Raw genomic sequence first — 25,484 nt, 5'->3', positions numbered from 1 at the left:
TTGTGTAATAGTGTTACACAGATGGTATACTGTAACATGATCATTTCCATTCAAGAACTTTTAATATACCACAAAAATGTTCATTCATATTTATCAGTTCCTAACCAACTTGTAACATCTGTACCAGCACAATTTGGGTTACAGGGGAAGGTTTTCTGTAGAGGTCTGCTCAAACTCTTCACTATGCAATGTGCATTGGATTTTACAACCAAAATGCCATCCTTCAAAATGTTGTACGATACATCACTTTTGAGGAAAATTCTTATGAGGTATGTGATGTGGCAGCGCTGCAGGATGGAGAGCTACGTATAGCTAAGGCAAATTATTTTTTAAAAAATGTTTACAGTTAACATCGCTTTGCATACAGAACACATATGTTTAACATTAACAGTTTTGAGAGCATTCATCTAGGCAGGATAACCACTGGTGCTGATACATTACAAAAGATACCCTCTCGGGTTTTTCGACTTTTGAAACTACTATCGCAGTGCAGATGGCATACCGTGACACGGGGGAATGTCGAGGCACGGTGATCCGAGAACATCCCAAAAGGATGCTAACCTGCTCTGGGATTACATCAACTTGTGGCAAGACTTATGTAACTAGGTGCAGACACAGCCTCGCACCATCGCCTGTGCATTCCACCGCTGCCAGACGGCAAAACAACTCGGCCCGAGAGACACTATCACTAGACAGGCACGATGATGACCCAGCAGGGAAGAGTTTGCCAACAGAACTCAGCAGCCTGCATATTGTGTCACAGAGCCTCTGCCAGGCAGCTGCCGGCCACACTCCTTGGGATCCAAGGTTTGACATCACTGGGCTTTTCGTGGGATCCTGGGAGTGCAGCAGGCCATCAGTAGGCCATGCCTACCAGACGAGTGCACGTATCTGTGTCTCCTGTAGCTCAATACTTCAATAAAGAATTTTACTGAAACCCGTCTTGCTGCAACCACCCTCACCTCTGATGGACTCCTTCGCTTGCCAATCAGACTCGAAATGGCTTCGTGGGAGAGCAGCTACTCCACCCCGAAAGACCAAAGAGACACTCCCCCTCCTTTCGACAACAGTCTGTGCGACTGGCCTATTAAAATATGTACTGGTGCCCATAGAAACCATTTTGAACAACAGTTCATGGAAATACTTTCATTGTAAGAGGATACACTGCCATCGTTACAGTAATATTGAACTTTTATGTGTATAATTTTTTTATGTACCACAACCAAAGAGTGATGGATAGTAAGCTTAAGTTCAATAATAAATTCAATTCACATGTAGTAATAAGGTAAACTTATGAAATAAAAAACAAATCATTGGTACTGGCTCAGTTCAAACTCTGACATTTTAGTGGTTGGAACTAATTCAGTGATGAGAACAAGCTGACTTAGCGTGTGCAGCTCCTGAGACAAGTATAAATCATGCTCTCCATCTTAGAGTGTTACCATATTGCACATTTGCCAGACTTTTCTCATAAACAATGGATCATTCAGCATTTTGCAGGAGTATTTTTATGTTAAAATCTAATGCTGTATCTGACAGTTGAAGAGTTCATGTGTTAATTTCGGAACATCCTGTATGTATTTGGGAATACCTGAATGAAACTGCAGTCTAAGAAGAAAGGTGTTCTACTTACCAGATGGTAAAGCATCCCCCCTCCCTACCCCCCTCTCCTGCCACACACACACACAAACGCAAACACACACACACACACACACACAGACAGAGAGAGAGAGAGAGAGAGAGAGATAGATGCGACACTAATGTGAGACTGTTGTTTATGGGACATTAAATGTTACGTTTACTTGCTTCTTTTATAACTTTTGAGTTTCTAGTAACACAAATTTGTTCATCTGATGAATAATATGAAAAGCTTGGAGTGAATGGAACTATTGAGGGATCAAATAGGAATGCCACAAAAATTGTGGGTCAAGAAAGGCTGAACGGAGTAGCCTGAGAAGAAATTAGTTATAAAAGCCACTTTCCTATGCGATGTCAGCTAAGTAGAGACTTTTCCCCAATCTTCAGTGGAAAGCAGACTAAATATATACGTAGAATGCATTAGGGGAGACAAGAAAACGAGTGTAGAAAAAATTCCGTGCCCGTGATAAGAAATAAAGAACAGATGCACAAAAAATGGAAGAGTCCATCACCCATTAAACTACACAATAAAACATTAATTACAACACAATATCGGGATAAATGAGGGAAAGATGGGTCTGAAGGAATGATTAGTGGCTTATAGAGTCCCTTATTTCCACTGTCGTTGTGCTGAACTCTGAGGAGACTGACTTATGGGATACATCCCTGTAAAAATGTTGTTAATGGAAAAGAATTAGTTAATTCACACATAAAAACAAAAGAGTGAGCCATATTTCACTATTTCCCCAGCCATTACTTGTCAAAAGCCATGTAAAAACACTAATCCCTCTGGCATGCACAAATCAGAATGGCGAGTAGATAATACATACAACGGCAAAACTGTTCTAATAAAAAGTTAGTTTTAATTGTTGCTAGTTATTTGAAATGTTGCACCTGTCAAAACATTTTATATGTACATTTAATTTAGCACATCCACATGCCTTTTTTACAGTATTAAGTGTGTTCAGGAAGTAATAACTGCAGAATGTAATGCCACACTGGTCTTATCTAGGACACTAGGCTTTCTGTTCACATGGGCCGACTTTGTGGTAATATTCTTTTCCCTCTCTTCTGCAGATACATTACTGAACATATTGCACTTGTCTCACTGGACAAAGCTCTACACTGATGCTAGCCAGTTGAGTTGATGTTTGAATTAAAAGACTGCATTGGACTATCTTCTAGTATACTGAAACATATCCAACACATTAGGCCTCCACTCCTTTTTGTTTTGTTTATCTTTGCAGTCATCTTGGCCTTCAGTTTTAAAATGTTTTGATATGGCAGTTACTGAATCAATGAATGGAAGGTGAGCTATGTTACAATAAATCTGATTATTGCACTTATCTATTGTGTGCTCCAGTTCCATGTTTGGTGATACAAATACATTGAGGGAAGAATTGCTCTATGATGATGACGCCAAATTCTATATATATATATATATATATTGGAAGCCACTGGCAACACTTCTGATTATAAATGAGTCTGCTGTGACAATTAAGTCCACAACTCTTAGACTGCATAAGAAATGCGGAACAACAGGTGGCACAAGGAAGAATTACTGGAACACACTTCTAGGATTGTAAGAAATGGAATGAGAAAATCTGAATTTTGCTATTTTGATAGTAAGAATGTAAATAATTATAGAGATAAGAATGTAAATAATATCAGAGACAGCCACATCTTATGTAGCAGTATTCCAGCCAGCTTATACCATCAGTTTGGCAAGAATGCCATTGAACTCAGTTTGGCAAGAATGCCATTGAACTCGATTTTTGGTTGGAAAGCAGGAGTGGGGAGGTGATATTGATGTACGTTATGGACTGAAGCTTTCTTTTATGCACTATATAACTTTCTGAACACACTTTCTTTTTCAATTTTACGTAACTGTATTAATATATACATTTAAACCACTACAGAGTACAAGTGTAACTTTAAAATTAAATTAATATCACCACAAATGTCTTTTTAGTGTATGCTCATTTCAGAAATAGAGAAACTATTGCAATCTCTAAAAAATGAAAGTGAAAATTAGAGCTACAGACTAAGCTAAAGGCAGAAAACACAATTTCACATTGCAGAAATGTAAGATGACCTCTTAACCAGCAGCAACACATGAACGAATATTCTGAGTCTAAAGACTAAATAGAGAAAGATTCAATGAATAGGGAGTGCAGGGCAAGAGAGAGAGTGTTGGCAATGTTATTGCTACAAGTCGATTCACAATTTACATTACTTCCACCTGTTAACACACTTGCTGAAAATCTCCCAATATTGATATCCCTTCTTTAATCATTACCCTCTACTATTCCATTTGTTTGTTTTTCAGTTTTTCTGGAATTTAAGAATGGAATAAGTGAAGACAACCACTCACCATGAAGGATGAGGCACTGAAAATGAATAACCAAATAAACCAGAAGTTTAATATGTAGCTTGACATACAAACAGGCATTCTTCATCAAATGGCAAGGCGTATGCGCTTGTGCGTGCGTCCCCCCCCCCCCCCCCCCCCCACATACACACACACTCCAGACCACAGTACTTCAATGAAGTATCTGAGTGTAGTTTTGTGTGCCTTATGTATATGATTGTCTTTACTCATTTCATCGCTTTTATTCCACCCAAGAGTTCTCATTATAATATTAAAGATCAAAATTTAATTATTATTTTAATTTTACCCTTTTTTGCTGAACAAGAGGTTGTAGTTCTACCAAGATCACACACAATGGAATTGTGGGAGATCATACTGCCATCACCAGGCAAAACCAATACAATGCTCTTACAAACACAAGATGAATAAAATTGAATGAAATCCAGCATAATATCCTATGGTGTGACAGGATTGCTATTATTCACTCTTATTCATGTTGTTTGAATTTTTTGAATGATTGCACACTGCTTGTAACCATCAATTTTAGGTTTATAAAAAATTGATTGTGACAGGTGGTATGGAATCATTCAAGAAATTCTTAACATCTATAGATCCCAGGTTCAAATAAAATCATTCTGTAAGTTTGTAAGATTCTTGTACAAGTGTTGCCTGGTGGTGGGAGCACGACCTCTCAAAATGTGTGTAATTACATGATTAGTATCACTGAACATTGTGGCTGAAGCCGACAGATAGCTTAAAAAAATATATAATAATGATTATGTTCAGTTTTCCAGTGAGGTTAACTAATATGACATCCTCTGGTCTGCAGCCCACAAGGTCTGTCTAAAAGGTGCCACATTTTCAGAAGATTACCCCTTGTTCATCTTCTAAGTTGGAGACTTAGGTGTATGAGAAAAGTTCTAGTTCTGGTAACTGGCAAAGTCCCATGTGTTGCTGCTTATTGTTCAGGAGATGAATTCAGTCTTTTTATCTGTCACTGTAGTAATTTATTTGTGTAAAATGAAGAATTATGGAGTGAAACCTTGTAGCTTATTATTATTTGACATGCCCTGCCCAGCTTTTTAATATAGAGAAAAGAAAATGCCAGAACTACAAATATCAATACTATCACTAACAGAAACACATAACTAACTATTCTATTGTAAGTTCTAATAAACGTTTTCTAATGTCTAAATCATAAACAAAAATATTTCACAACTTCTTTTGCAGTTCAGCATTTATTCGCAAAACTTGGTAAACAGACCTGGGTAAGGTTTTTTAGAAATTTTATTTTGAAAGTTTAAGTTTCTTTGTTTAATTTGTATTTGCATTAAAACATGTATCTTAGTCCCTGAAAATTAAAGGAAGAGAAAGTTACACAGATACAAGAAGAATATTGATAAATAAAAGTTCATCTCAGAATTTCTGTAAAGGAAAAAAAAAAAAAAATACATCCATGCATTGTAGGAATGTTCTTCCGCAGTGTGAATTTGCAGGAAAAGCAAGACATCCACTTAAAAATGTTTAATTTGACAAATGAAATATGCATATGCGCAAACCGCATCTTCATGCAGGAAAAAAATGCAGAAAACAATCTTCCAAACAAATGAACACATTTTGTGCAACTTTCATGGTGCTTGTATTATGAACCTAATGTTTTCTCTTAGAAATGACAGTCAGTTGTTTCTCAGTCTTATTAATGCAACAGAAATCCTTGCCCATACCCTCACCCCCAACCTCCCTCAATCCACCAAGCTGTTGACAATATGGGGTCCATATTACATTATAAGGTAGATACATTTCAAATTTGCTGCGAATTGTCTCCAGAATTGTGACAAACCTAGGCAGTTTATGACAAAGGTCACATTTTAGTAAACTGTGTTTCATCTTCCATCAACATGTTAGGCTTGGGCAAACTATGCCTGCACAGGTGCTCTAAACAACATAGGAAACCACTGTTTTTCTCCAGTACTTATAGATTCTGGAACATAGGTAAGGAAAGAAGAGCAGGTGAATGAGGATGGAGGGGGGAGGGTGTGGGGTGGGGAATGGAGGGAGGGGGAGGGGCAAGTATCACAGCACTGCTTCAACACTACCCCCTTTTCCTCATGAAACACATTTCTATATAAGGCATTACTAATAAATATACTCATCCAAGATTACAAAAGAAAGGAAGTGAAGAGTAGTAGCTTGCTTTTTCAACTTCAGCTGTAGTGTATGATAGCAAATTCGTTGCCCCATATCAACCACTAATGCCACAAATTTTCTTTTGGCGTAAGTATTGTTTATGTTGAACATTCACGAGAGGTTAAAACACTGAACGAGGACTCTCCAAAAATGAGAGATTTCAGTACAACAAGCAGCGACACAGTGGAACTCACATTGTCAAATTTCTTCACTGTAACAAGGACTAGTTCTGAAGGATTAGCTAGAGAGACTCTTCAGAGAAAAATAAAATAGTTGTTGAAACAATACTGTTAATACCGTTAACCAGGGCAACTTACTGATCACATGCCCTCTTTGGTTTTCTTCATTTTATAGTATTTGTAGGTAGTGCCCAGACATCAGTTAAAGTATTATGATACGATTAAAAATACTCTTCGAAAAATCGTCGCTGAAGATTTGAATATTACCAAGTGCTGTAAGTACAAAACATTTCAAGCTTATTGATATAATTGCGGTAACTGAATGTATACTGTGGAAGTCTTGTAATTGTGAAAACACTGGTCTGAATGTTGCTAGAAGAAACTTTCTTTACTTTCATTTGAATCTCACGTTTAAATAAAATCTTCTCGGTTTTCAAGAGGCGTCAGTTTGAATAAAATACACGAGTTTTCTATCACTATCAGTACCTCCACCATTGTCATCTGGAGTAAAAACTATTGACTGCCAGAGCTGGCATGGTTTTCCACATATATAACCATGATTGCAGCCTCTGGCAACAAGCAGAGAGAGTCAAAAATGATGTGTGCACAAATTGGGCAGTTCGTAGCATCTCCATCCCACTGTGGCCTGAGTGACACCAAGTGATGTGAGGCGCCAGTACCACATTTGAAACTGCTTTTCCTGTTTCCCTACAATCATCAAACATCTGTCTTTACTTGATTTTCGTATCAGATACGTCTGGGGGTTCAAGCTGTGCCAGTACATGGCGTACAGGTCACGGTAAACAGTGTTGCAGTCACAGACACCTTTTTTTGCTTCTGTGCGGTCGCATATTCACGTGACCCCGAACCTGTATTCGTCCACGGACGGGTACTTAGGCTGCTGCTTAGACCCTCGATTGCAAATTCCAAACTGAGCTCCAGACTGACTGTCAGCCGCCGACAAGTTTTCAGACCTCAATGCCACTACCCGTCAGACAGTGCCTGCCTTCGCCAGGGTCATCAGCTGATGGATGTCCGTCAGTCACTACTGAAGACCGAACTTGCATTTTGACAGCCGATGAGTTCACAGCCGTGTGGTACAGTGCTGCCTACGATCATCAGCACCTCCCGACTCTTCACAACTACTGACGATTGTGGACTTCGTCACAGTGGGCACCTGCTACGCATTGTCACAGGCGGACCTTTCAGTTCTACTCGGGTGTGGACCTTTGTCTTCTAAAGCTGTATTATTTAGTTCATGGTCAATAAACAAACAGTTGTTACTGCAATGTGTGATTTCCATCACTACCTGTTACACCGCTTGGCTGAGGGTATAACATTTATTAAACAATATATTTCAGTATTTGTCTTAAACATTTCTATTTATTAGTCTTTATGGAATTTAAATAAAAGTAAAAAACGTGTCACTAGTAAGATTTTCCAATTACAAGACTTTTATGATACTCATTCAGTTATCAGAAATTATACTGGGAACTTGAAATTTTTATACTTAACATTGCTTTGAAATATTTTGATCTCCAAAGACAATTCTTTTAGGTTTTTTGATAACTGCATTGTACTGCTTTAGGAAAATTGATGTTTGGGCACTGATGTTCAGATTCTATACGTATGAAGAAAATCGAAGTGGGCCAGCGAACAAGATCGCATTGTAATTGCAGCTGTTATTGTGGAAAAAGATCATTACATACAATAATGCTGATGAATCTTACTGGGAAAAGTGTTTTTCTACATATGTCTTGGCATCGCTAGTGATTTCCTAATTAGTGACAGCGAAACAAGAGGCTCAAAGAGTGGTTTCATCTTGGAATCAACTTAGCAGTAACTCCATTTTTTATTTATCTCAATCAGCACTAGACCCAAATCAAAAGTGTAGTGAGGTAATGTTTTGCAGCCAACGAACTTGAGTTCATCTGTTTCTGTATTTACATGGATGCTCTGCAAACCACATTTAAGTGCCTGGCAGAGGGAGTTTATGATTGCTCATCTGTTACATATGCCCTTCAGCCATCTACTGGTCAGCAGCAAACAATTCATATTAGGGAAATTGAAGCCTGTCGGTTCATCCCTCCCCCCTGCTTGCTCTCCCCATCCTCCCACCTCCCTCCCACACACACTTTTTGTTTCTTTTCTTCACAAAAACTGTGTGACGAGACTGACTGTGACTGTCACTTTACACTTTTGCATAACAGGAAAGCTGCACAAAATGTGCCGACTACTAGGAAAGCTCGGAGGCGTTTCCTAGCAAAATTTCTCCTAACCTTTTCCTAGTTTTGGCGGCTTCGTATCACTCCTTAGGTAAGAATCATCTGAAATGACAACAACATGGAAAACGGTTAACACTTTCAGAGCAGCAGAAGTTAAAACTCGAGAAACTGAGAGTAACTGGAAGTAAGGACATGATTGAGTGGTTCCTAGTGCACATGAACAGCTATTACTGATGCATCAGAATTACCTGTTGCTGACTGAATTGAGAAATATATTCTCTTCTCAGTACTGGAGAAGATACTATAGCATAGTTGCAAAGTTACAGTTTAAAATGATAGAAGGAAAAGATTAAATAAAGAATAGTAGTAAGTTCAGATGATTTAAAAGGATCACACACTGTAACCTAATAAAAACAGTAAAGAATAACTTAAATGTATCTACTTCACAAAAACAATAGAAGATAACACAATAAAAGCCATACGGACAAAGTACGAAAAACAACAACACAGTTCTCTGTGATGACAAAGACAGATAAAAATTGGGTTTTCCCAGTCCTCTGCAGAAGCAGTGAGCCCCACTGCAGGTGTTTATTTCCTGCTTTTCTTGCATTAACATGAATCCTGGCCTTAAATAACAATTTTGGAATGTGGCTCACACTTTTGTGCAATCTCTTTTGATGCTACAATATCACTTTAACAGTTTTTGTGTCAGTGCCACTGCTGATTTCTTCAAGAATACAAATAATGGAAGCTGTACAGGTAATTCACTGTATAGTTGAGGCATTGGGTGTTTGACAGCCATATAAAAATTTAAAACATTGCTACATACAAGCAATGTCCTTTTGAGCTAGTAAACAAAACATGCACACACACTTGCTCAGTTACATTGTCCCGGTTGACTGCAATATCCATGAAAAGCTGGTTTTCCTGAACCTCTGACATCTACACTGACCAGCTTGATTGTGGTGAGGGGTTTTGCTGAGTAAAGAGGGAGAGGGTTGGAGGTTTCCCCAAAACCTCAGCAAATTTTTTCTGTCTCGTTTATGTGCCTGTGGGTCACTCAACTTTTCAGGGAGTGATCACCTACACTTCTTCCATTATTTGTATTCCACCCAGAAATTTCCAGTATCATATTAAATTTGAAAGCTCTTATCACAAGGGTGAGTAGATCCCATTCCAGATCTTAACACAAACATGCCTGTAAATCTTGACATTAGTAACTAGTCAAGTTAGCCACTAGCCCATGAAGGCTCAATGAGACAGAATAATGCTATAAATGAAGAGCCAAACACTAGGGAGCAGAAAAATAAAAACATACAGAAAACATGACAACAGGGAATTTGTTAGTTAAGCAAGGAAAGAAACAAGTTTGCACATCAAGTTACACATGAGGATCTATTGCTTTGTGAGATTTGAATGTCTCACAGCAGGAATGCCATTTGGTTCCTATGGGACACCTCACAGATTTGAGCATGCATGAAATAACTCAGCTTTCACATTCTTCTTGGGTTTCCAGACATTTCTTGTTTAAAAATATACAGAACTCCAAAATAAACCACTGCCATTGTTGCACACATGCAAGAGTACAACTGTCAGCCTAAACTAATAAAATTTCAAGCTACACTTTCTACGTGAAAACACAGCAGCAAGAACCTACTGGAAACCCAAGAATACTGAAAAATAGCCATTATCCATCTTGATTGCAACAAAGAGTTTCAGAATTTTTTAATGTTAAAATCATTTTGCCATCTTTGGCTTCCTACATTTTTTGAAACGTTTGTTTATTTATTCACTTTTACATTATCAGCTAATTTTGGCATGCATCCATTATCAGGTGATTAAAATATGAAAGCTCCATCTACGCATCACCGTCATTTGAATAACATGGAATTGCAAACATATTTCAAGTACTGCATCGTTGACAACATAAATTGAGCCATCACTGTAGTGTTAATGCCAAAAAAGTCATAACTGGTCACTTTTCCTTATATACACTCCTATCTTACTCCAGTGGTGTGAAGTGTGAATGGAGCTTTGCATTTTTAGTTCTTGATCATGATGATGCATTGAAATCGCTTGATAGGCACAGCTAACTATTAAAGAAATATTACTTTTAAACTTTCCAAACAGTTGAAAGTGGTAAAACAGTTTTAAGCTTCAAAAAGTTTTATCTTTAGAACTATGTGTCTGTGCTGGAAATAGCACATGACAATATGCTCACGTAATTGAGCATGTCAGAAGTGAAGCGAATGATGTGCTATCTCAAACAATCAAAATACAGTGTGCTGTTTCCAGTATAAGGTTATACATATGTCTGAAAATAATAATACCATTCCAGGATTGGTAATTCTTGTACACATTGTTGCACTCAACATAAATAGAAGAGTAATAATGAATGCAGTTTCTGCACTCTCTATCTTGCTATATTATTGTTTGCCAAACACTTGATATGTGGAGAAAAATCTTAATGTCCATCTGTTACAATGTCATGTGCTTTTTCACTTGCAAGGGGATGTTTAATATTGGCAAGAATCAGTTTTGAGCATCTCCAAATATTGAACAGAACAATTTGTTTTAAATGTATCCATGGCCTCTACAAAGTTGTTAAGTGGTATCGCTTTTGTTTTCTTTGTTTCTTTGTAATAATTAAATGTCTGTATGAGCTACGCAAGCAGCTGATTTTTAGACTCAACTGCCATTTTCAAGAGATCAGTATGTGCATGTTACTCAGAAACATGCATACGTAATGTGCTAGGTGCATCTGCACTTAGATGTATCAGGTTTTCACACATATTCTGAAGCTGATTTAATAGTAAACATTGCACTCCATAACGTATAACCAGATGTTGGTGAAGTAACATTCATACAAGTCAGCCTTGGGGAAGTTCAGCTCAGATTCAGGCAAAATTTTGGAATACATGTAACGGTACTGACTGTATAACTTATATTAGGAGATAGACCGAAGAAAGGCAGACCTGCATTTATCGCATTTGTAGACATAGAAAACGTTTTTGCCAGTGTTAACTGGAGTACGCTCTTTGACACTTTGAAGTTTTCAGAGAAAAAATACATGGAGCAAGATGTTATTTACAACCTGTACAGAAAACAGACTGCAGATATAAGAATCAAAGGATACTAAGTGGAGTAAGACAATGTTGTAGTCTATTTCCCACGATATTCAAAATGTACACCGCGTGAGTAGTACACTGGACTGAGGAGAGGTTTGGGAAAGAAATTAAAGGTTAGGGAGAAGAAATAAAAACTTAAAGGTTTCCCAATGACACTGATTCTCTCAGAGACTGCAAAGGGCTTGGAAGCTGAATGGTGTGAACGATGTCTTGAAAAAGAGTTTAGAAAACGAACACCAGCATAAGTGAAAGGAGTACAATTGGATGCAGTCAAATCAGGTGATACTGAAAGAATTAGGAAATGAGATACTAAAGGCAGGAGATGAGTTTTGTTACCTGGACAGCAAAGTAACTGACAATGGCAGATGCGCTACCGACGACAACGGCGACGTGCAAGACAGACAATATATAAAACTATAGAAGACGTCGAAATGACAACTTCTGCCGCCGACAAGAAGAAGAATACAATTAAATCTGTCGCCGCACACGCCCTTCTAGATGGACCAGCAGTATTTTGTGGATGTAAACTGAACTTCAGCATCGACATCAACGATACTTTTACCCATGGCAATGGATGGCTGACAGTGGCAATTGTACGAGGTGGAACAGGTGTTCCAAACATGTCTGGACTGGAATCTTTCGTCGACAGAGACATCATCGCCTACAAGACATATCATGTTACCGAAAATGCAAATAAAGACTTTGGCAAATCTACTTATATGTCTCCCTCACCTTTCTTCCTATCAACACGTGGTAGACATAAAATTTCTGTTAATGAATCTGTATTTGTTTGGTGTGAAAAAAGGAAATTTATTGACATCCAAAATGAATTTAAGTGTGATCTGAGGCTTTCCCGGTACATATGCTGCTACTATAGTTTCCGGGTGCACAAACCCGATCGTCTAAAGTTGAAAATATTTCAACAGGCAACTGTTCTGCCATCATTTGTACCTGGCAGCCCAGAGTGCAGACGTCAGTCTTGTGTCTGATTTTCCCACTATCTGTTTTATATGGTCATTCCACGTAAGGTCGCTTTGGATAGTTACGTCTAGATATTTTATGGCTGATGCTGTCTCCAGCTGTTTGTCATCAATAGTGTAGCTGTACAGTAGTGGATTTCTTTTCCTATGTATGCGCAATATGCTACATTTATTTACGTTCAGGGTCAACTGCCAGAGTCTGCAACATTCATCAATTCTTTACAGGTTGTTCTGCAAATTCTTACTATCTTCTGGCATTGATACTTTGGTATAAACAACTGCATCATCTGCGAATAGCCTTAAAGAGTAACCGACACTTTCTACTAGATCATTTATATGTACTGTGAACAGCAACAGTCCTATCACACTTCTCTGTGGAACTCTGGATGTTACCTTTACATCTGTTGATTTAGTTCCGTTAAGAATGACTTGCTGAGTTCTATCTGCAAGAAAGTCTCGAATCCAATCGCAGGTATGCTCTGATACTCCGTAAGCTCGTATTTTTTTCATTAAACGGCAATGCTGGATGGTGTCAAATGCCTTTGAGAATACGTTGCCAGCAATTAGTATGAAAATGATCTTCTTACTTCCTTTTTCTGTGTTTTCATCTTCCATGGCATTCTTGGGACTTCTGCGTCACAGAGTCATCTAAAGCTGAAGGTTGTTTTATCCATTCTCATGGAAGATGGATTCTAGATGCCGCAGCTCTGCCATCAGACTTTGTTAACATGAGATGGAGTATGCTCTGTGTACAAAAGTGTTGCACACACTGTTCTGCGACGCATGGTGGCAACTGGAGGCAAGAGATACAAATACGTACGCATTGGCTTACGGTATACAGTGCATGCAAGTGAGCGTCAGGCTGACGTTGAACTAAGACGCGGAGAAAAGGAAGTTTGCCATCTTTTTCTATTTACATGGTAAACTGGATGTTTTTGTGCATGGGTCCATCACAGAAGTGTCATCAACATACTGAAAGAAACAGGTTATAGTTCAGCAACTTCCAGTTCCAGTGCTCTCCAGTGCTCTGTCCTCAAAGTACTCCATGAACCGATTTGTTACAACTGACATAAGAGGGCTACCCGTGGCCGCATTATCAGCCTGCTCACAGTATCATCCACTGAAAACAAAATAGCCAGTGTCTAGACACGTCTAAAAAGCTGCGTCAGCTCAAAGCTGAACTTCTCCGAAGCAACTCTAGTGAAAAGCAAGATGACATCAGAACTGACAATATCATCTGATTCCAACACTTAAGACAAAAACATGGAAGAGGAAGATTGCTTTCATGCCATTTGATGGCAATATATCATCAGAAATTGGCATACTACTGTGAAAACACCAGTTCTCTGCCTCCCAAGTCTGCAATAGCAGAACACTGTACTGAAAATGAGCATAAGATGTATTACGCAAGTCGTTGCTGTCGATGATAAATTTTGGGACTGCATTTATAAAGCAGCAATTAGCCAATACTAAGCTGCATCAAAGCAAAACGTGACACTTGGATGTGAGGTGTGACAGGGGTGTAGTGCAGAAGGCAACTGAGATTCTCCTCTCCACTGTCGCAGCTGCACATAGATCTGCCAGTGAGCACAGTGCAGTGTCAGCGGAGTCTGAACTATGGACCGACAGATATAAGTACTGAAAGCCCACAGCAGACACATCATTTCGTCAGCACTACCTGATAATGGCAGAATGGTTGTCCACCAAAATATTGTGGATTTTTGATAACTGGACCCAGCAGTACCCCTGAGAACTATGGAAGCACGAATTTCAGTCCTAGGAAATCTTGTCTGAAAGTATCTCATATGGAAGTGAATCGTGGACGATAAACAGTGCAGACAAGAGGAGAGTAGAAGCTTCTAAATTGTTATGTTACAGAATAGAGATGGGCAAACTCGTTCATCTTTGGAAACTAGTTCACTGGTGAACGATCTTTTTTGAGAACCATTCATTTTTACTCGTTCACTGTTCATTTGTGCATGGTATATGGTTCTTACGAAAAATTGAAAATTAGTAGAATAGGTGACTGAAGATGGAAGGTGCCAAGAGGGGGCACTTGTCTCCCCCCTGGAGTACAGAACTTTTATTCATTACAGAATTCTCACACACTTGTAGAAGTAATTTTCGTGATTCTGCAGAACCTCTCGTTTAGTCAACTGTAGTGTTATGTGGCTGATCACAGTGAAATAATATGAGTATAAGGTGGTGCACAAAAACCCGACCCAGAGTACAGACTGCTCGCCAATTGTTGACCACTACGAGCAGAATAGATAAACGTGTAATAATTAGGAAGTAAAGAAATAACAAATAAGCTAATGCAAACGACAACTTCGAAGCAATAGATGACGACTGGTGGGCGACAGTGACCAGTCGACTACTCGGGGCTGATTTTTTTGTGCCACCCTGTACCACTGAAATAATATTATAGAAGTCACCACATTCTCTTTACAAAATGTGACACCAGACACTCGATTATGGAGCACGGGCCTCGTTCGGTTGTAAATTGGTCTGCCTTCCATAACAATGCTGTTTTACCTTGGATCAAAAAAAGGCAGAAAATGACCACTCGTGTGTGCCACGCCGACTTCCTTTGCGTGTGTAATAACATAAAACTTGCCTTTTTATAGATATGTCTTCTGCTGTTTATCAAAACAGTGAAGTAAACTGATATGCCCTTTTGTTACCTGAAAATATGTATGTATTACATACCTTGTAATTTTTATGTACTTTTTGTAATTATAAGATACATTTTAATTACGGGTCATGGACGCTGGATAGAATATGAAAATAACAAGAAGTTCAGAGTACAAAAAATGTTTGAAACATATCTAGAATGGGCATGTGCAGCCAACAAAACGAACAACAACTCGATATTGAACTACCTGGGAGCAGTCGGCAGAGGACGAGGGAGACCGAGACCAAGACTTAGATGGGAATGGGACGGAGGCTGGAATGAGGCCGGCTGACTTGCCATTGCGGGAACGAGACCGACCATTTCCTGTTCCCCGGAACTATAAGTAGAAAGCTGCAACCAAAGTGAGTTATGAAAGACTGTTCCTTAGAATTCGTTCCTCACTCCTTCCTTTCATCTTGGTGAACCATTCCCTTGGACCCATTCGTTTGCGAATGACCCATCTCTATTACAGAAGAGTACTGGAGATTAGATGGGTAGCTTGAATAACTAGAAGAATGGGGTAGGGGGGAGGGTGCTTTATGCCATAAGTAGACAAGTGGAAGGGATAGACTGATAGGGCAGATCCTACTAATGAAGGGAAATGTGTGTGGGAAGGGATTGGGGGGGGGGGGGGACATTGTGGAGGGAGAGACCTATGCTTGACTGCAGTAAGTGACATCATCACTCTTTACTTCTAAATCAGCTTCTGAACATGCACTGGCTGATATTTGTGTACAGATGCAAATATAAGGCTGCAGCTACAGTGGCACCAATATGAGTGGATTCCACCAATGACTATGGGTAGCGCTAATATGAGTGGAAAGAGCCAACGACTGACATTGGCTGAAAATGGCCAGTATTTTCAAATCAGTTCAGCACTACATGTGCAATTACACTGCAGCTGATCTCGTCATCAGTATGTACAGGCTACGGACAACAATCAATTAAATTCACATCAGTTTTTCCTCTTTGGTTAGATTGACCAAGGTTCTCACACACAAACTGTGAGAAACTGGTGAGTTTAGTCCAAGAAACAGTGAGTTTGTGGCATCGTGAGGATGAAAAATATCACAGTTGGAATATAGTTCATAATCTATGGGCTGAAATTGCAAGTTTATTGGAAACCACAAATAGGGAAAATCTTTATTGGAAATTTTAGGTGTGAATTTTACAAATCCAAAAAATAATTTGTGCAAGTGACAAGGGTGGCATATACTATGCTAATAATTACTGTTGTTGTTGTGGTCTTCAGTCCAGAGACTGGTTTGATGCAACATTCCATGCTACTCTATCCTGTGCAAGCTTCTTCAGCTCCCGGTACCTACTGCAACCTACATCCTTCTGAATCTGCTTAGTGTATTCATCTCTTGGTCTCCCTCTATGATTTTTACCCTCCACTTAGTTATGTGATCTACCCATCACTTACTGTAGTGGATCTATTTTGGGTTTCAACAGGTGGGTGTTAGCTGTTTACATATTATTGTAACTGCTTATCAGTGTTTTTATGCCAGTATAGTGGTGATTCTCTTACACAAAGTGGTTTGCAACTGTCGTGCATGTGTTTTCACTTTTCAGTGTTTCACCTGTCTTTCACATGTGTGCCGAATGACAGTCATTGAAGGTTGATTGATGTATGGATGCACAACTTCAAATATATACAGCAAACAAATTTTTAACCTTCCTCTTCAAGGTCACCACAAATCTTGAGTACATAAAAAAACTGTAAAGGATGAGCCAGACAATAAGGGATTTTACTTTATTATATGAGCCTCCAACCGGTAACTTCATTTTTCCATTACGGCCAAGCCACGACCGGCAGTGTTAGCTGCCTGTAAATTCTTTCGTCCCACGGTCTAGTAACAGGAAGTCAGCACCGACGAAGGGCACCTCGGACACGCGCCTCTCTCATGCGCTTACGAGGTAACGCCGCCCCAGGCGTCGCTTAGCAGGCAACGCTCTGGAAAGTTCCATGCCGCCCGCACGGTTTGCTCGGTCCTGACCAATCAGGGTGGAGGAAGCTGCGTGGTGCGTCGAATATACCCGGCCGCCCGTCGCCGGGCCTGCTCTCTCGTATTCTTGCTCACCCGCGAGTCGGATGCGCGCCCTGTAGCATTGAACATCTCCCGCTTCTCCCGGTGCTACGGCACTGTGGACTTAGTTCTGGCAGACAACAACTTTCGATAGCTTCGCGAACAATGTTCGCCAAATTGTAAGCTCTGGCTCACCCTCACCTCCCTAGGCCTATGTATCCCCTTTGATCATGCTTTAGCCAATAAATGGCCTTTCTCTAAAAATTACCCTATTATTCCACAACGCCCACCGCCTGCCCATACACGCCCATCCTGTACAAAACGTTTCTCCCTTAATCTCATTTATATGTAAAACTCATCTGGCTGAGGAGCGTACAGTACTTGCCATGTTGTTTCTGAGACACGTCAGCTCATTCACATGCATTTGGCATCTTTTTAATATCAAGAGCCACCATGCGGCACTCTTCTCCAAGCACAGAAGCAAGGCGACACCTATCTTACCCTAGGAGGTTAAAATCTAACCTACTTCATACATGTAATACACTCCTGGAAATTGAAATAAGAACACTGTGAATTCATTGTCCCAGGAAGGGGAAACTTTATTGACACATTCCTGGGGTCAGATACATCACATGATCACACTGACAGAACCACAGGCACATAGACACAGGCAACAGAGCATGCACAATGTCGGCACTAGTACAGTGTATATCCACCTTTCGCAGCAATGCAGGCTGCTATTCTCCCATGGAGACGATCGTAGAGATGCTGGATGTAGTCCTGTGGAACGGCTTGCCACGCCATTTCCACCTGGCGCCTCAGTTGGACCAGCGTTCGTGCCGGACGTGCAGACCGCGTGAGACGACGCTTCATCCAGTCCCAAACATGCTCAATGGGGGACAGATCCGGAGATCTTGCTGGCCAGGATAGTTGACTTACACCTTCTAGAGCACGTTGGGTGGCACGGGATACATGCGGACGTGCATTGTCCTGTTGGAACAGCAAGTTCCCTTGCCGGTCTAGGAATGGTAGAACGATGGGTTCGATGACGGTTTGGATGTACCGTGCACTATTCAGTGTCCCCTCGACGATCACCAGTGGTGTACGGCCAGTGTAGGAGATCGCTCCCCACACCGTGATGCCGGGTGTTGGCCCTGTGTGCCTCGGTCGTATGCAGTCCTGATTGTGGCGCTCACCTGCACGGCGCCAAACACGCATACAACCATCATTGGCATCAAGGCAGAAGCGACTCTCATCGCTGAAGACGACACGTCTCCATTCGTCCCTCCATTCACGCCTGTCGCGACACCACTGGAGGCGGGCTGCACGATGTTGGGCCGTGAGCGGAAGACGGCCTAACGGTGTGCGGGACCGTAGCCCAGCTTCGTGGAGACGGTTGCGAATGGTCCTCGCCGATACCCCAGGAGCAACAGTGTCCCTAATTTGCTGGGAAGTGGCGGTGCGGTCCCCTACGGCACTGCGTAGGATCCTACGGTCTTGGCGTGCATACGTGCGTCGCTGCAGTCCGGTCCCAGGTCGACGGGCACGTGCACCTTCCGCCGACCACTGGCGACAACATCGATGTACTGTGGAGACCTCACGCCCCACGTGTTGAGCAATTTGGCGGTATGTCCACCCGGCCTCCCGCATGCCCACTATACGCCCTCGCTCAAAGTCCGTCAACTGCACATACGGTTCACGTCCACGCTGTCGCGGCATGCTACCAGTGTTAAAGACTGCGATGGAGCTCCGTATGCCACGGCAAACTGGCTGACACTGACGGCGGCAGTGCACAAATGCTGCGCAGCTAGCGCCATTCGACAGCCAACACCGCGGTTCCTGGTGTGTCCGCTGTGCCGTGCGTGTGATCATTGCTTGTACAGCCGTCTCGCAGTGTCCGTAGCAAGTATGGTGGGTCTGACACACCGGTGTCAATGTGTTCTTTTTTCCATTTCCAGGAGTGTAGATTCTAATCTAATCTTCTTGACTCCACCAGCAAATGCTGAAGGGGATCGGACACACTGCGACAAAGCAGTGGGATTATTTTATTAGGTGACCTCTGGTGATAGTGTCTGGCAGCTGTTGTTGGCGGCACTTTGAAAGGAGCCTAACTTAGGAACTACAAGCATATTTGTGTGTTACCTGCACATATTAATCTCTTTAGGGACCTTGAGATTCTTTCCACACACATTTCCATACATTTACTCCCTAATGGCATTTGTGGTTAATAACACGAGTGAATTTAGGTTGCACTGTGCAGTTCAGAAATACAGTACTATCAGTGTGGCGCTGGGGCACATACATAGCTTAGAACTATATCCATTCCGCTGCATCATAAAGCACCAGAAATGCAAGGAATAACAGGGATTAAAAAGAATGAATTTACTGTAATGACACAATGCATTTTGGAAACATCATGGTATCATTTTTCCTCATCCACATATGTTGTATTTTCTGCTAGCATGACACTTACCTCAGTGCAATTTTGCGCTATTTGAGATAAGTCGCAGCACTAAGGTACTTTTGATCCAATAAGAACATGTGTGTTGTTTTCAATGTTTGTTTCTGATACTGCAGAACAGAATGTCTGTGCTTGTATGACAATATTATTTACTAATGTGAGCCTGATGCTATACATACACAAAACAAGAACAAAACTATATAACCCAGTAGTTTGTAAACAGCACACAGGTATTATTTTGTGTATAGAATTTTCAACAATAGACTTTTAACTTTGTGCTGTTTGCTTATCTGTTGCACTCACATTCTAAACTAATATACAGGATGATTCAAAAGTTTGTACATACGTTGAAGTAGCAAATGGTGATGTAAAAAGGAACACAAATACTCAACTAAGAATGTATACGTTAGGAAACTGGTAGTAAACCTTGTCCCTACTGTCCAATAGGGAGCATTCCAGTTTTTATGGAGAGTGGTGGGGGTTGTAAAAATATTTTCATTATGTTTCCATAAAATTTCGAAATAAACTACTTGGTAAGTTGTTGTTATTATTATATGCCTTAGCTTACTGTAACTCTGCTTTATAAATTTTACAAAGTAAAGTTACTTCCCTGCTTTATAAATCAGTATTACTGTGGAGCTGGTGAGCAGTTAGAAAATCTTACTGCTATAAGGACAAAAAAGTGGACAGTAGGTTTAGGAGATGTCAGGAACACACTTTGTTGAAATCATCATATTTGCGGTTTTTTTTTTTTTGCATTGCTTATATAAAAGAACAAGTTGAGTTCAGTAACAGACTGACATTAAACCAGATGCTGTAAAGCAAAATCAACCAAAGATGACAGTTAAAACCTTGAAAAGTGTCATACGGTATGATTAAAAACCTTTTGTGAATTGTTAGAGATTTTAATTTTTTGATACCCTTTGAGTAAAGCATACACAATTACTTGCATGTATCAGTGGTATTCACTTAGCTGTTTATTTTTATCATCATCATCACCATCATCAACATCACATTGGCATATTAATTTGAGGCATGTCAAATCAAGCACATAATGCTGATCAGTTACTACAAGTTGGCATCTGTAAAACATCTTTCAAAAGTCAAATACACACATCAAAATATACAAAGGACCAAATCAGTTCAGCAAAGTGTGTTCCCTGATGTTCTCTTGGTATTACTTTACATTGTAGGCTGTCTGTTCCTACTCAAATGTTCTTATACTTTGACAGCAAAAATGGGTACTTTGATTTCTGTACAAACTTACGAGCCACCCCGTATATCCATAATCAGAAATTCTTCTAAGTACTTTGCATGTGAGATACAAGTGTCTGTGAAAACAGCTTTTATCGTTTCAGAGAACAAATGCTATTCTACTACCATTTAGAACTGGAGATGATAGACTGCACAGATTATGTCTTTGTGGAAAATGTTAACAGCACATAAAGGAAGAAAAGTGCCACGTCAGCAAAATACATCAACAGTAGAGTCTGAAGAAGTCGCTTGCACTTATTTATTGCTTGTAATTAAAAAGAGTACACGACATCAAAAGAGAAATAAAAAGGGAAAAGGCAAGCCCATTTCATTGTTGGTGACTTACAACATGCAGCATAGATGAGGTGTTGAGCAGGTGACAGGCACGTAAACAGTACTGAATACTGATTAACTTTTTGTGGCTGGGGTGCTCAGTCAAGTAAAATATTTTAAAGGACATTGTCACCTCTGACTTCAATTATTTATTCATAAAATGCACTACTGAAATTATTGCTATATGACCACTGTCTATTGGAGTATTCTGAAAATTGTGGTTCAGCAGATGATTAATTTTAAAAAATATCTGACATGTATATATGTACATGTACATGTGATGGATATTTAATGGTAACAAATCTTGGTAGCACTTAATACCCAGCATACAACAAGCATACACTGATTAGCCAAAACATTATGACCACTGACCACCACTATGTTGGATGCCACCTTGTGACATTGCAGACGTGTGATACAGCAATTAGAGGCATGTGAGTGGAGCAGACATGGATGGGGGATCATCCTAGAGGAGATACAGGCTACAAATGGGGAAATCCATTGGGAATGACTCTGACAAAGGGCAGATTACACAGGCCAACGATGGAATAACTTTTTTGCTGAAAATACCTTATTCTTTGTTTTTTAGGGTGGGAAATCCAAATATGATACTTAAAATCTGTATCGCCCACCATTTAAGCAGTTTTTTAAAGAATTTAACAGCTTTTATATAGTTAAAATAATGTTAAAAGGAGGGGTAATGAACCTATACCTGTTGGACATTCTGTACATATGAAAGGAAGCTATGAAAACCTAGAAATAGTGCTAAATAAAATAAGCTGTTCTGCTCACGGTTGGATGATATGTGGCATGTTACTTTTATAACATGCATGCTCCTCGGTCAGCAAGTGGCTTTACCAAATTTCCACGTTTCTCGCATGAATGGGACAGTAGGGCTAGGGATCAAAACTGGTGCAGAAAGAACTGGCCTGCGAAGAAGTCTGTAAAACCTGGTGAGAAGGACATTCTACACAAAAACCTTGTAGATCCTACCACCTCTACATATAAAGTTAGGCCTAATGAAACAATTTGTAAAGGCTTTGCCTAAAGTTGGACAATGTTTCAAGTATCTGTGCCAAAAGTTTCCACGTCTTTGAAAAGCTAAACTACAATAAGGTGTCTTATCGGACCTGACATTAGAAAATTGATGTTTGATGTTAACTTTGAATCAACAGTGTCCTTAAATGAGAAAGAAGCGTGGGTATCATTCAAGCAAGTTGTTACAAAGTTCTTAGGACATGAAAAAGACCCAGAATATGTTTCTATTATAGCTACAATGTTAAAGAAGTTTAAACTTTAGGATGCTTAATGAGCCTGAAAGTTTACTTTTTGAACAGTCACCTCGATTACTTCCCAGACAATATGGGAGACGTTAGTGAGGAGCAAGGAGAGTGTTTTCACCAGGACATTAAAGTGATGGAACAACGCTACCAAGGCCGCTGGAACACCAACATGATGGGGGACTATTGTTGGTCACTTCACCCAGAAGTTCAGCAAGTGACTCATCGTAGAAAAAGCTACACAAGAAGCTTCAAAGAAAAAAAGAGTAAGAAAATACAAACCAATTCCAGCTGACAAGTGAAACCTCTATTTACATATATCATTGTTTTAAGTAGCTTACTGTAAATGCAAACCATGCTTATATTGTAACAAAGCGTTTCATTAATTTCCCTGTTTACCATATAGCATAACATTTTTATACTATATAGTAAAAAGCATATTGCTCGAAAACTGTAGATGATACAAAGAGACTAAGGCTAGATTTAGATGCAGCTCATAAAAATCTATAGAGATCAGCTATCAAAGTAAAAAAAGTTTTTTTTTTTTTTTAATTATGCAGAGCCAGTGAATGAGTATCTTGAAAATGGCGAATCTGGTCGAATGTTCACATGGTGCTGTCATGAGCATCTAGAGAAAAGGTAGAAGAACAGTGAAATTACCACTAGGCACTAAATGGTTGGATGTCCACGACTTCACAGAATGTGGGGCTTGGAGGCTTCAGTGCTGTAAAGCAGGATAGGTGGTAAGCTGTGGAATCTCTGCCTAAAGAGCAATTACTGGTGATGCACCAGTGTTTCAGAGCACACCGTTCATCATGCATTGTTGAACACGGACCACCACAGCAGACCACCCCTATGTTTTCACACGTTGAACAACATCTTCAGTTACGATTACAGTGGAGGACCGTCAGGATTCGACTGTCAATCAATGGTAATATGTCAGCCCTTCGAGCGAATCACATTTTTGCAGCACTAGGTCGACTGTTGTCTCCACAAACGCCATCATTGAGGTGAATGGCAGCTCAAAACGTGCAGCATGCCACAGACGCGAGCTGCTGGGAGCATTACGATGCTATGGGAGACATTCTCTTGCTCTCGCACGGGACCTATGGTGGTAATCGAAGACATGCCGAGAGGTGCAGAACACCTGCGTCCCTTCGTGCTCGATATCTTCCTCGATGGCGACGTCATCTTTAAGCAGTCTAACCGTTCGTGTCTTAATCAAGAAACGTGTTATAGTGGTTTGAGCATTACAGCGAACTCAAGTTGATGCTGCAGTGACCAAATTCGCCTGGTGTAAAATCCTGTGGAACCATAACAGCGTACACAAATCAGGACCGTTTATTTAAGTGAATCATGTGACTTATGCATAGACATCTAATGCCACATATCTCCAAAAACCTACCAACAAACTGTCGGATCCCTGATATGCAGAATCAGTGATGTATTTTGTTCCAAAGACGGACAAACAAGCTATTAAGCGGGTGGTTATAATGTTTTGGGTCATCATAGTATATACCTGTCACATATATTTTTTTAAAGTTTGGCATCCCTAGAAACACAATTTTCACAGTACTCCAACTGATAATGGCCAAAACTGCAGTGTTGGTAGTGTACTTTTTGAATAAATAGCTTTTATGTCAAGAGGTGACCACAATGTCCTTCAAAAAATACTGAATCGCAGATAACCTTTGGAACTATGTACTTCCTCCATACATTTTTAATAAAAATAAATAAATAGCTATATTGCATTAGTAGGACTGCAGTGCCAGGTAAGTGCGTATTTGTGAATTCTTTTCCCTTTTTTTTCGTCTCCTCTCTCTGACTGTTTGGGTCCAAGGAAACACACTGTCTGGTGACTGTAGGTCCAGTCTTGTTTTTGTGCTGACCTGCCATTCAAAGCCTCACTCATTACTTACACGATTACATTTAGTACTGCAGTGATTTGTATTTCACCCAGAACTTTACAGTACCATATTAACTTACTACACGGGTTGCTGAAAACGACTGTGCTAAGTAGCTCAAATACGACGACAATCGAGGTTTCTGTGACAGTGGTTTAACTGTTCTTCCTAAAGGTTATTGACACTGCAGTGAACTAATTCCTCTTGCTGAGGATCACATTATATCCCCCCATACCCCATTTCTGTAATTTGTCATCACAGAGAAGCGCAGTAGACAGCAACGGGAACAACACATACTGCACAACCACAACAGTGACAAAAACAACAGCACATCAACAGTAACAACAACAACAACAACAACAAGAGTACTGGTAGTAAGAAACAACGGTCGGCCGCGACCTGTTTGGTTCTTTTTTTTTTTATGGGCACCAACCTGGGATTGAGGCAGAGCTGGAACTTGAGTGCTTATCGTACTCGTCCGCAGCTTGTCGGGGGAGCAAAGGCACCAAGTTAACACACGGCATGAGCAGCAGAGAGCAAGAGACAGAGAAGGAAAAGGAAACATGAGAACAAGCGGCCCAGCCAGGGGAGCGCCGCCACTGTCAACGCCACCCGGCGGGGCGAACCGTGCACAGAAGTGTCAGTTTTCGAAGTCGAGATCTGTCCGGAGCACAACTGGGAAATGTTGTACTCGTGATCCAATATCACAATTTTTTCTCGAGTACTATGCCGTCTTCACTACTGCACTACCAGATTTCTTCCGTAGTTTGTAAACAGAGGTGACTGGGGGATGGAAGCCGACAAATTTGCTTCTTTTTGCCCAATCACTGTGGTATCTCC

The 25,484-nt window shown here is 40.3% G+C and overlaps 1 protein-coding gene across 1 annotated transcript in view; it reads right to left on the bottom strand.

The window, feature by feature from the left end:
* Window positions 1–25,484, bottom strand: part of LOC126213013 (coiled-coil domain-containing protein AGAP005037-like) — a 257,242-nt gene that overhangs the window by 136,057 nt on the left and 95,701 nt on the right. The window contains exons 5-6 of the mRNA XM_049940574.1: window positions 25,078–25,128; window positions 8,655–8,702 (exon numbers count right to left, since the gene is read on the bottom strand). Of these exons, the coding sequence (XP_049796531.1) occupies window positions 8,655–8,702; window positions 25,078–25,128 (99 nt within the window). The remainder of the gene's footprint in view (window positions 1–8,654; window positions 8,703–25,077; window positions 25,129–25,484) is intronic.

This window comes from Schistocerca nitens, chromosome 11 (genome assembly GCF_023898315.1).
Source record: "Schistocerca nitens isolate TAMUIC-IGC-003100 chromosome 11, iqSchNite1.1, whole genome shotgun sequence".
NCBI lineage: Eukaryota > Metazoa > Arthropoda > Insecta > Orthoptera > Acrididae > Schistocerca > Schistocerca nitens.
The sequence above is the reverse complement of the archived record's forward strand: the minus strand, read 5'-3'. Positions and strand labels throughout refer to the sequence as shown.